General features: G+C 53.6%; 1 protein-coding gene and 1 long non-coding RNA gene across 7 annotated transcripts in view; one reads left to right on the forward strand and one right to left on the reverse strand.

Moving 5' to 3' along the window:
• The window catches only part of LOC125963005 (uncharacterized), a 406,444-nt gene that overhangs the window by 195,759 nt on the left and 198,231 nt on the right, over window positions 1-12,454 (forward strand). The window lies entirely within an intron of this gene.
• IQSEC2 (IQ motif and Sec7 domain ArfGEF 2) overlaps window positions 1,269-12,454 on the reverse strand; it is a 76,097-nt gene continuing 64,911 nt past the window's right edge. For 4 of the 6 annotated variants that reach the window (XM_049704573.1, XM_004286395.3, XM_033417600.1 and 1 more), the window contains 7 exons: window positions 10,077-10,216; window positions 9,173-9,298; window positions 7,213-7,312; window positions 6,499-6,660; window positions 4,719-4,892; window positions 4,182-4,231; window positions 1,269-3,577 (listed from right to left, as the gene is read on the reverse strand). In XM_049704573.1, the coding sequence (XP_049560530.1) occupies window positions 2,612-3,577; window positions 4,182-4,231; window positions 4,719-4,892; window positions 6,499-6,660; window positions 7,213-7,312; window positions 9,173-9,298; window positions 10,077-10,216 (1,718 nt within the window). In that variant the 3' untranslated portion in view covers window positions 1,269-2,611. The remainder of the gene's footprint in view (window positions 3,578-4,181; window positions 4,232-4,718; window positions 4,893-6,498; window positions 6,661-7,212; window positions 7,313-9,172; window positions 9,299-10,076; window positions 10,217-12,454) is intronic. The other 2 variants (XM_049704576.1, XM_049704575.1) reach the window with 2 other exon arrangements.

Raw genomic sequence — 12,454 nt, forward strand, 5'->3', positions numbered from 1 at the left:
AAGACTATTATCCGTATGCTACAGGTGAAAGACCAGGCTCTGAGAAGGTGACTTGCCAAAGGCAACAGTCAAGTCTGACTGAGTACTAAAAGCTGAGCTTTGGGAAGACAAAACGAGCATCAAGCTGAAGGTGGGAGAAGTGGGAACAACCAAAGGCAGTCCAGCTTGGTCCACCAGGGAAGAAACAAAAAAACTGCTGACTGGACTTGATTCTGGACCAAATGCTTAGATGGCCCCAACTGCTGCTTTTGCTTAAATGTGCGTATGAGGAAGAAAACAAAGACATTGATCCCAGCTGCTTAAGAGTGGGGCCATCCAAACTGCTCCCTCTTAGAGGCCATTCCACACTCTAAGAAGGCCCTCCAAATATTTACTGACTGCTGCTTCTGGGGACCCTGCTGACCCTAACCAAGAGCCAGTGTCCCCCATTCCTCCTAGGCTCTGCCGAGACCCAGGACATGATTAGTGGTGCTGGAAACATGTCCATTTTATAGGGAGGCAGTTTTGGGCACTGGAAAAGGGCCTGGACTAGAAGTCAGGAACGCCCCATCCTGACTTGCTGTGTGACCTTGGGAAAGACCCTTCCATTCTCTGGGCCTGACCCTTCCTCTGTAAACTAAACAGAGCTCAACTATTTGTTATCTAACATCCCAAGTACGTACACAGAGCTCTTAAAATGGATGTATCTAGCCCTCACTTCCTGGCCCAGGTCACCATCCGCCCCCCCCCACACACCCTTAAGGACACAAATGTGGCCCAGCTGTGGGGAAGGAGAGAGGGCTCCAGGGCAAAGCCTGGCCAGTCACAGGAAGGGTGAGAATAGATGCCACAAGAGTAGAGGAAGTATCCAACCTGTGAAAGCAAGAGAAGGGAACTAACTTGCTGAGCACCTACTCCATGCTGGCTGCTGGACATTCGTTACCTCATGCCTTCATCACAATCCCACGTGGCAATGGCTTATCACCCCAAGTTTTCAACTGAGGAAACAGAGACTCAGTTTCCCGAGGGCGCTAGGAAGGGGAAGCCCCAGGATCTGAACTGGATCAACTCCAAAGCCCAGACCCTTGCCGCTCTGCTCTGTCATGCAGATCGTTAATGAAACGAGACAGGAAAACCTCCCTCACCCCCACCTCCCACCCAACCAAAGCATCTCACCCACCCAGTTGCCTGAGCTTCTACCATCAGCGCCTCACCTCCCTGGGCTAAGGCCTCTCTCCCGGGTCTCCACTGTGGGGGAGGGGGCACAAGTAGGAGGCAGAGGCGGGAGGTGAGCACAAGGTCTTTTATGAGGCATCAAATATACATTCTTATATACAAGGAGGAAAAAAGACAATGCCTAAACCCCAGCTCCTCTCCATACAGCCCCTCCCGCTGCTGCCCTTCCCCACCCCCAAGCCCTGGGGTCCCTGGCCCTTCATACAGCCAGGGTCTATCTGTCTGTCTGTACTGCAGCCCATGGTGGAGAGGGGAGAGGGAGGCAGGAGCTGAGAAAGGAGCTGGATATGCGGGGCAAGAAGAGGAGCTGGGGCTTGTAAAAAATATATTTATAATAAATAAACAGGGCTGTAAAAGGGCTGGAGAGGCAGCGGAGAGTTTGACGGACAGAAGGACTCAGGCATCCTGGCTCCCAGCCCCCACTTTGATGGCTCCAATCTCTGCCTCAGGAAGGACATCTCAGGCTCACGGTGGCCCTCTGGGAGCCCCTCTCCCCAGGGCTGATGCTGGGTGCCCTGCCCCAGCAAGGTGTGTGTGGGCAATATCTATAAAGTGCATTGTCTTCAGCTGTAGGTGGGGTAGGTGTGAGGGAATGGGGGGCATGCAATATGGGTGAGGGAGGGCAGCGCCCTTCTCATCCCAGACCTGAGCCCCCCCGCCCCAAACCTGTCTGGACTTTGATCAGGATAAGAACGTTGCAAGGAGAGGCAAGGTCCTGAAGCTGAAGAGGTCTGGGCTGGGGCCCACTGGAGAGAGGGCAGAGATTGGCTCCAAAGAGGACGCACTGCCCCACCTGGGGACCAGCATAAGTGGGGGCCCACCCACCGCGTGCACTGACGCTCCATGTCCTCCAGCAGGTGGAGAGACACATGGAGGTGCGTGGTCAGGCCCTGAGGTCAGAGAGAGGGCCGAGCCAGCTGAGGTTTGGCCACAACTCTACAGAGCTCCCTCCTGGCCCTACGCGGCCAGAGGTGCCCTGGGGAAGCCTTCACCCTCATTGTTCCCGACACCTGCCCTTCCCCACCAGCCAGAGCTGACAGGGAGCTCACACTGGCCCGGAGGTCTGAGGCCACCCAACTAGACCTCCAGGGAAAGGGAGGGGGGAGGGTGAAGAGAGGAAAGAGGACGAGGATCTCTGAAAGGTCCTCACCACTCCCCAGAGCTTGAGAGCCTTGCGTATAGGCTTCAAGTGGCAAGGAGTCTCGAATCTGGAAGGAAATCCCATGGAGACTGTTGGGGGTTAGAGGAGGGGTCCCAAGGCAGGGAGGCAGTGGGGAGGAGGACATGTCTATGTGTATATATGTTTTGGAAAAACTGAGGAAGCAGAGAGGGTGTGAGGCCCCTCTCCTGCAGATTCCCCAGACCTCCCTAGTCCCCAGCTCACACTCTCCCTTCATCAGACCACGGTGCTGATCCGGCTTGGCTTGGCCTTGGGGTTTGCAGTGGGTGGGTTGGCCGTGCCAGGGGGCCCAGAGGCGTGCAGTGGGCCGTGGGGGGAGGTGGGCGGCAGGGGCGAGTGTGGGGTGTGGGGTGAGGGTGGGGGCAAGGGTGGGTAGGAGGGGTGGGGTGGGATGGGTGAGTGCGGTGACAATGGTGACTGGGGGTGGTGGGGGTGGGAGTAGGAACCCCCTGGTGGCCGGGATCCAGGGCCCCCAGCGGCCCCTGCTGCTGGCATCATCTGTGGGTGGTGGCTGAAGATGAAGTGCTTGGGGCCCTGTTTGTGGGCTGGAGGGTGCTGGGGGGCAGGACTGTACAGGGGCAAGGGGGAGGTGGGCTGGTGCAGGGGGTGGCGGCCATGTGGAGCAAACTGAGGGTGTCCTCCGGCCCCCCGTCTGGGAGCTCTGCCTGGCCGGCCCAAGGTATAGTGCTGGGGGCCTGGGACTGGGCCATGGGCATGGAAGTGGCGATGCGGCCCCACGGGAGGAGCTGAGGCAGGAGGCGGTGGAATGGAGCCCAGCTGCGGGAGGGGCGGGGGCTGCTGAGGAGGTGGGGGGAGAGGGGGCTGCTGAGGTGGGAGGTAGGGGGGCGGGGCCGGGCCCGGTCCTTGGCAATACTGGGCATGCAGGGCCTGGAGCTTGGACTGCCCATCAGGCAGCACCCCCAGGCCGCCGTGGCTGTGACCGTGGTGGTGGTGGTGGTGGTGGTGGTGGGTGGAAGAAGCAGATGAAGAGGAGGCAGAGGCCTGGCCTGTTGGCGGTGGTGGCATCTGGAAGGGCCCCTTGCCCCGCTTGCTTCCAAATAGGGAGCCCAGGAAGGATGAGGAGTTGGAGACGGGCCTCTGGCTCTTGTACTCCTCTGGCGGCGGGGGTGGGGGCGGAGGTGGCATCCTCTGGTGAGGGCGTGGACTGCTAATAACAGACCCCTGGAAGGGGGGAGGGGTGGAAGTCAGGCCGGTCTAGATGTCCTAAACCCCCAACCCTAAACTCCACCCGGTCCCTGAGGGCTGGAGCTGGGGAGACAGGGCCCTCCCACGGCATAATGAAAACCAAGTCACAGTCCTGTACTTGTACATGGAGCGCCCCCAGCTTGCAGAGCTCTGCTGTCACATCCACTATCTCATCTGAGCCTCAGCTGGGAGAGGAAGAGTTAGCAGTACCTCCTCCTCATCCCCATTTTGCAGACAGGGAGCATGTTAGGCCCAGAGAGACAGAGTGACTTGCTCAGGGTCAAAGAGCAGGACTTGGAGGTAAGAGCTTCTCTGGGCCCAACTCCAAGGGCATCACTACTTGGAGTTGGCCCTGGGGTTGAGAGGGGGCTTGGGAGAGTGGAAGATAGACTGAGAGACAGGCAGAGTGAGGACAGACAGAGTTGAGGACAGATTGAGAGAGTGGTTGGCTGGGAGAAGTAGCCGCAGGGTTCCCGGCAGGGAAGAGGGGGAAGCAACAGGTCCCCTCCTCTTCTGGGGCTCCGCGGGCGGCGGGGCAGGGCTCATGCAGAGGACAAGTGGGGCAGGAGCTGGCACTTACTTCGATGGTGCTGTCCAGCGATCCCACGCTGTTACGCCGCCCCCGCTTCCCTGCACCCACAAGCAAGGAGCCCAGCGTCAGAGCAGCAACCCCCCCTCCCCACCCTGCTGGGCTCCAGAGCTGGGCACCAGGTCTGGGCCCCTCCCGGGGACAGACACCCCTATTCCCTTTCCCCCGCTGAAGAGGGGGAGGTGGGGAGGAGGAGAGGTGGAGGAGGAGGAGCGAGAGGAGGAAAAGATGGAGGAGGAGGAGAGGTGGTGCTGGACAGACAGAAGAGGAAAGAGAGGAGAGGTGGAGCGGCGAGAGAGCGGGGCTAAGACTGTGGCCCCATTCGCGCTCCCTGGCCCAAACCCTGGGCTCCGCCTGTTCTGACCCGGCTCCCAGGCCCCCTGCAGCGCGGCACCCAGGGCTCTGGATGAAGGCAGGGTGCGTGCACGTGTGGCGGGTGCAAGGAAGGCTGGCAGTCAGTGATAGGAGGCGAAGAGGACACCCGGTCCCACGGCTCCCCAGCCTGGGCAGGGGCCCCAGGAGACTTGCCTGCATCAGAGAGGTCTCGCAGGGAACTGCTGAGCGCTCCCCGTTTGAGCCCATCGCCTGCCCCATACGTGTCCTCCAGGCTGCTTCGGGCCAGCGTGCCGTTCACCGAGTCCTTGGCCCCTCCGGGCTGTGAGGCGTTAGGCCGCATCATACCTTTCTGCTTCTCCAGCTCCGCTGGGTGGCAGGTGGGGAGACAGGGAGCGAAAGTCAGGGACAGGAGTGAGAGGCCACCTGACTGACCCCAGCCCTCCGTGGGCCTTCCCCCTCCTCACCTGCTCTGTCCTCAGGCCTCCTGCTTCACCCCCTGGACGGCCAAACCTCAGCTACATCTCCTAAGCACTGCGGCGCCCAGCCCGTCTCGTGCCATCTCCTCTGGCTCAGTCTCCCCTTGTCCCTCTCAGTGTCTGCTGCTCCGGCTCCTCTCCCCTTCCCTGCCTGGTCTCCCAGACCACCCCTACCTTTCAAAACTGAGCTTTACATTGGCTGCTTTGTTCCCAGGAGGGGCAGGAAGGCCCTTCGAGCCTATAGTGAAGGGCACTCACTCCAGAGCCCTCTCCATTCTCAGATACCTTGTTCCAGAGCAGAGGGCTCCTGGAAGGACAGGAGCAGGAAACCAAAGGGAATCAAATCATCTATCATGTGCCAGCAGTATGCTGGGTGCTATGCGTACTCGATCTCTCTCAATCCTTACACCAGTTCAGAGGTAAGTATTAGTAGCCAGTTTTCAGAGGAAGAAACTGAGGATCCAAGAAGTCACAGAGATTGCCCAGGGTCATACAGCTGGAAGTGGGGGAGGCGACATTCTGGAAGCAGGTCTGCCTGAGTACAGAGCCCATACTCTCAGCCTTACACTCCTGCCTCCTTGCGGAGGTCACGGAGACTTCTGTCTATCACCCTCCCCTCAGCCTGGCATGCTCACCCTCTCTCTGAATGTCCCCAGGGTCTCAAGGATCTGGTGAGCTGAATGAGTGACCCTGCCTTGCTGAAGAGCACAGCAGACCCTGGAACTGTGAAGGCCTCACCGAGGAGCTGTCCGCCGCCTCTGTCTCTGTCTCTGTCTTTCTCTGCCTGCCTCTTTCTCCTTAACACCATGTTACTTAACTGTGACTGCTTAGCCTGGAGAAGAGAAAACTTAGAGGGCATTGGGAGGAATGAGATGTAATCACTATTTTCCATCATATATGATCAAAATGACTTGATATGGCCCCTGGAGGCTGGGAGGATGGGTCACCAGGACTCAGCTCGGGAACTAGAATGTGGGGAGAGGAAAGGAGAGGCTGGGATGGGGGCTAACATTTGTCGGACACCTAGGATGTTCAACACTCATGTCCTACGAACATGTAGGACACACATTCCACCTTATCTCATTGAATCTCCACAACTCTGCGAAGGAGATTTCACCACCCCAATTTCATGTATGAAGAAATTGGGGCTCAGAGAGTCAGGCACCTTGCCCCAGTTTACCCAGATAATAAGTAGCATACCTGGCATCTGAACCTAGAGTCCTACCTCCAATACCCTGATTCTTTTCCCTGCTGCCTTTCAATAGAAGGAAGAGTTGGCTCATAATTAGGGCTTGGAGTAATAATCTGAGGCTGAGAGGTTAATGAGCCCCTTGTCACTGAAGCTATTCAAGCAGAGGCTGAAGTGTTCCTGGAATGAGGGTAGGAAGGTTGGACAAGCTAACCCTCAACTCTGAGCTTCTCAGAGGACAGGATTCTTAGTGTTTGCAAGGCACTGTATCAGGAGACGGGGAAGGAGACGTGGCTGGGCTACTCACACTCCACGCGGTATTTCTCCATCTCCTGCACCTCAGCGATGGATTCTCGCAGGTCGGATGTGAAGCGCAGCCGGTCCTGGAGGCTGGGGGCATTGAAGATGATGAGGACTTTGCGCTCCCCGCCAGGTACTGCAGACAGCAACTTGATCCCAAACTGGTAATCTGTGGGGAGAGGGGAGGTCAGGCACCTCTGTCAGGACTGAAGCAAGGTGGCTCATATGTGAAATAATTTTTTCTAATGTCCAACTCTGACCCAGCCTCTTCTCTGCATGAGCATCAGCAGCAGCTCCCCTTTGCTCCAAAGCCCCCAAACTCCTGGTAATCATGGCCCTGGGTTGTAAAGGCAGACCGAACTCTGGCTGCTCTCTAGAACCCCTTTTCTCATGCCTCTACCTCTACTCACATTGCTTCTGCTGCCCAGAAGGCCACCCATCAAAGCTCCTCTGGTTTAGTCCTTCAATGCATACCATGATCGCCATGCCTCTGGCCCACCAAAAAACATACATGCTGCAGTTCTCTGCCAGACCATAGCTCCCCAGGGCACAAGTCATACTCCACCCTGGCCTGTCTTACATCCTGGGACCAAGTAGGTGCTTTGGAGACCTTAGCCCAGTTGTAAAGGAGTCCAAAAACTGGAGGTTGGTGTGGAAAAAGGATGAGCATGAGGGCCACGGCAAAGACTCTTGGGATGCTGGGATCCGAGAAGGGACTCACATGAATTCTGGAAGAGCTGCATGTGCATTTCCACGAGGGGAAAGGACTGACGGAAGCTGTACGTCACCAAGATCTTCTTCTTCTGGAAAATTTTGGTGACCTTCGGCAGGGGCGGGGAAAAAGACAAGAGGCAGGGTTTGGGGTGGGGAATTTCCACATGGCACCTATAGCTTGCAGCTGCCCTCCCCTCTACCCCACTGCCACTAACAGACATATACACACAAACACACATACCCACAAGCTGGGGCGAACTGAAGCTTGTGGAGCAGAACAGGAAAGACGGGAGAAAAATGCAAGTTCCTGATGTAATGATGATGCACAACAGGCACTTTCGATTTTTACAGGAACTAACTGAATGCTGCTCCCTCCAGGAAGCCTGTTCTAACACCTCACATAGATTTCCCACCACTTTCTGAGCTTCCAGAGTGCTGGTTCAGTGCCTTTCACTGCTAGGCTTTAGGAGAGTACTCTGAGTGTGTGATTGCTGGACTGGGAGCGCCAAGAGGAGTCTGGTTTTCATGTATCTTGCCCACCTGGACCAGACCCGGGGCACATTAGCAATCTTCAATAAAGCAATGTATAGAGTTAACGAGTCTTCTTCTCAACAACCAAGGTCTTTGTCAAGTACTTGGGCACTCTGGACTGAGCTAATATAAGTTGTAAACACCTCAGACCACCTGCAAATGGTGTTTAAAAGCACATGATTTGATTTCAGGATGGTTACAGTGCACAGTTATGCGAAGCATCTTTTTAGCCCTTCAGACTGTGAGCTTCCCGAGAACGAGGACCGAGTCTCCCTCATCTCTGGGAACCCAGTGCCCAGCATGGGGCTGGGCACCCACAGGTTTCAGCACATGATGGATGATGAAACATTTACTCAATACCTGCGTGGGCCAGGCCCTCCTCTGGGTTAGGCTAGTCCGCATCTAACCTCTTATTTCATCCCCATGACAACCCTGAGATAGGGATTAGCTCTACTTCATAGAGGAGGAAATAAAGGCTCAGAGAGGGCACTGGAGGAGCTTCATCTAAAGCAGCAATTCTCAACTAGAGGTGATTTTGCCTTTCAGAGGACATTTATCAATGTCTGGAGACATTGTTAGTTGAGGAGTACTACTGCTACCTAGTAGGTAGAGACCAGGGATGCCGTTAAACATGCTGCAATGCACAGGACAGCTCTCACAACAAAGTATCCCACATCTGCCCCAAATGTCAATAGTGTCGAGGTTGGGAGACCTGCTCTAAAGGACAGAAGACCAAGGGAGGACAGGTCACTGTCCTCAAACCCCTGAGGAGCTGTCTCAGAGCAGAGGGAGAACACTTGTTCTCTGTGATCCCAAGGGTTGAGTGAAGATTATTGAAGGAAACCCACTGGGAGACACAGATTCTAGCAGTCAGAGCTGTCTGAACGGGAAACTGGCTGCCTTGGAGGAAGGCAGCCTTCTGTGCCTGCACTCATGCAAACAGAGGGCCATGCAGGAAGCTGGCTCCTGCGTGGGGCAAGAGGTTGGACAGGAGACCCTGAACTTCCCTTCCCACCTGCAGAGTCCTAAGAGTCCTAGTTCTAAAAGACACACGTCTACACTGGTGATGAGCTCGGTTTTAAGAATCACTTCAAGCCGCCCGACCACCGGAAGGTTTCAGACTGACCCCAGGGTCACAGGTTCACTTCCTCCAGCCAACTCACTGGGCTATTGAGGTGGGCAGGGACTTTTTCTACCACTTCCCAGATTGTAAGCCTGTCATCTGCCCTCGTTCTCACATTTTCTGACCCCGTGTGGCTGCCACTACCTCCAAATGGATCCTCCAAATGGTGAAGTAAAGGAGGGGCTGAGGCACTCAGATCACATGGCAGAGCTCCTTACCTGCCACGCCTCCACCCACCAATGTTAATATGGTTCACACCAGACCCGGGGTCCAGGCTCACCACCTTCCCTCCTTCTCCCCTCAGTGCTCATACCACAAGGAGATCGTTGAAGAGGAAGACCTCTCGCTGATGCAACCCTAGCCTCTGTGGGCGGTTTGGATCTGGCACCTCATAGAGCTGGCAGCAGCAAACCAGTCGACGGTGAGGAAGAGACAGGACCTAGATAGGCATGAAGAAATAGGTGTCCGCAAGGCCAGCCCACCAGCTTCAGGCATCTTAACATTAACTGCAAGAGGAAGTTCACCTCTGGTACATATCACTGTCACTGTGACACACGAGTCTAAGCAACTAAGCCTCGGCTTATCTTTGTCCCGGCAGCTCCCTGTGTCTGGAATGCCTTTCTTGCCCAGCTCCCTATGGCCACATTCCACCCCTCCTCCAAACCCCAGTTCTAGGGTTCTCTTTTCCAAGAAGCCATTCCTGATCTCCCTGGGCTGAAAATGACCTCTCCCTCCCGTGTACTCCCCTAAATTAACCTAACTATAAGGTGAAGGTATTGTGTCTTTGTCTGACACCTCCCCACCCGGTCTGGGAGTGCTTCCAAGGACAGAGATCACATCTTATTCATATCTGTGTCCCCAGTGCCAATCGAAATGCTGGGCTCAGTGGAAAGGCACCTGTAGATGTTTGTTGACTAAAAGACTAGAGTGTGTTCTTGGCTTTGGTCATCAGCTAATTATTATCTTGGCTGCTCACTCGGGATGGACAGGCAAAACCAGAGGTGTGAAGGATGCTAATGTTTATACAGCACCCATGATGTGCCTTGCCATGTGCCAGATGCATTCCCATAGAGCATCTCACTCAACCTGCCCCACCACCCCTGAGGAATGCATCACCACCCACTCCATTAGGCAGTTGAGGGGAGCCTGGGGCTCAGAAAGGGGCATGGACTCACCTCCCAAACCCTGTCCCTTCTGCAGTCTCCCAAGGCGCTTACCGGTTTCTTGCCCACAATCATGCGCTCCACGGCCTGCACCTGGGACACGTGGTCGTCGTTGGTCCGCAGCTCACGCCCCTGGATGCGCTGGTAAATACCCACCAGGAGGTCTCGGGGGATGTCTTCACCGTTGTCAACCCCTGGGTGGAGGGAATACACAGGAATATATAGTATACATGTGGGGAGTGGGTGGCAGGGATTCTCCACAACACCCCACACCCAAGCGTGGGCCATAACAATGGCCAGGACTGGAGGGAGTGGGCACCCTCGGTCCCTTGGTCAGGATCGGGCCAAGAAAGGGGCCCTTCAAGATACTCAGTTGCTTTCTTCCCCAAGGTGGGGATTTTATCTAAACAACTCAGAGTACAGTGTGACTAAAACAATCAGACACTTTTTTTGGCCTTTCTAACTAGCAAAAATAATGTTAAATGATAATATCCAGTGTTAGTAAGAGTTCAGGGAAGCAGGCAGATATACTGACGTTAACTATTTTGGAAGGTAATTTGGCAAGCCTAAGTATTCAGTGATTCCTCTTCTAGGAACCTACTCTAAGGAATTACTCAGAAATATGTGCAAAGATATATGTATAAGTACAACTTATGGGAAAAATTTGAAACAACCTAAGTTCTAACAGCAGAATACTTAAGTCAAGTTGAGTATACCTGTTTCATAAAATAATTTACAGCTATTAAAAATTTGATGTTTATCAAAAAAGCATGAGAAAATTCCTGTAGCAAGTTAAGTGAAAAGAGCAAGATAATAAATTGCATGTACAGCCTGATCTTAACTGTAGAAAAAGTTACATATGCACAGGAAAAAAAGACTAGAATACACCAAAATATCAACCATGGTTGCCTCTAGGGGGCAGAATTTTGGATGGTTAAAATTTTTAATAACTTCCTATATTTCTAAAATTTCCAGAATGAGCAGGTATTTATTTCATTTGTTTGTTTGCTTATTTATTTAATAATTGGAGGGGGAAATATATACACATATACATACATATATAAAATATGTATATGTATACACACATACATATACACACATATACATACACACACACACACACACACACAAAGAGAAAGAGAGAAAGAAAGAGAGCTAGAGAGAGAGACAGGGAGGGGGGAAGGGAGAATGGATGAAATGAATGAAGGAACAAACGAATGACTAATGGCAGGATTCTGGGAGACAGCTCCAGATGGCCTCTGATCTGTCTAATTCCCTCCTCTCAAGTCTACCATCCTTCTGATTGTCTGCTGAGCGAAGCCCACTCACTCTTCTCTCTAAACCTTCCGCTAAAGAAAATGTTTTCTCCTTTGGAAATGCCACACCTCCTCCTTGGACACCAGGTGCTAAAGGAACAGCCTTCATCACACCGCCTTTTTACCTCAGCTGCCAGAGAGCTTAGAGCCCAATTGTGCAAACCGCGACAGTCAGCAAATTTGTCTTGTCTGTTTGTTTTTCCTCAATTATACTTCCCTCTTTCATTTCTGTTTAAATAATCCTAACATCTGTGCCATTTTTAGTAGGCTGCTCTTTGGTGAGAGGCAGGGCTTGACATCGATACAATAAACTGAGAAAAAAGGTCAAGGTGACGCCTTTCATCTGGCACTCAAGGCTGCTGGATACTGCTTCCAACTGACCTTACCAACTGGATTGTCCACCCCCTCTTGATTGTTCTCCAAACAACTTAACGTTTTCCTACCTCTGTGCCTTTGTTATTCTTACTGCTAGGTAAGCCTCCTCTATCACTGTTCCATCACATTATCTGTGCCTTCAAGAACCACCTGAAAATGAAAATACTGCTTCCTCCAGGAAGCATGTTGGAGGTAGGCTCTCTCTCCCCTGAGCTCTGACTGTACTTTTGGCCTGACATCACAGTTCACTTCCTGTCTTGTGCTGGGTATCTCTCCCACAAACCGGGAGCCCTCTTAGGGCAGGGACTGTGGCAGATGCCCCTCCCCAGTCCTTAGCGCCCACCACAGGGACTGGGACACATGAGGCACCCAGTGTCAACTGCCTGGCTGGTTGGTGGAGTGAATAAATGAATGCATAAGTGGAGGAAAGGGTACCTAAAATAAACGAGTCTTTATGGGCATAAATAAACAAGGGAGGGAAAGAGGGAGTGATGAGTAAACAGACATGTGAGTGAATCAGTGTAAGTTCCGTAAGAGCCAGGGCTTGTACCTCCTGTTCAGGACCTCCTAATCAGTCAGTATTCAGTGTGGGAATGAATGGATGGACAAATGACTATTTGAGTGAATTAACAAGTAAATGCTGTGGGCACATCCAGCCTTGGCAGAAATTCAGGTTAATTTCCAGGGAGGAGATGTGATCTCCCTCTTCCTTCCCCACCCCTGCCACCCAGCCCACTTTCC

Source organism: Orcinus orca, chromosome X (assembly GCF_937001465.1).
Source record: "Orcinus orca chromosome X, mOrcOrc1.1, whole genome shotgun sequence".
NCBI lineage: Eukaryota > Metazoa > Chordata > Mammalia > Artiodactyla > Delphinidae > Orcinus > Orcinus orca.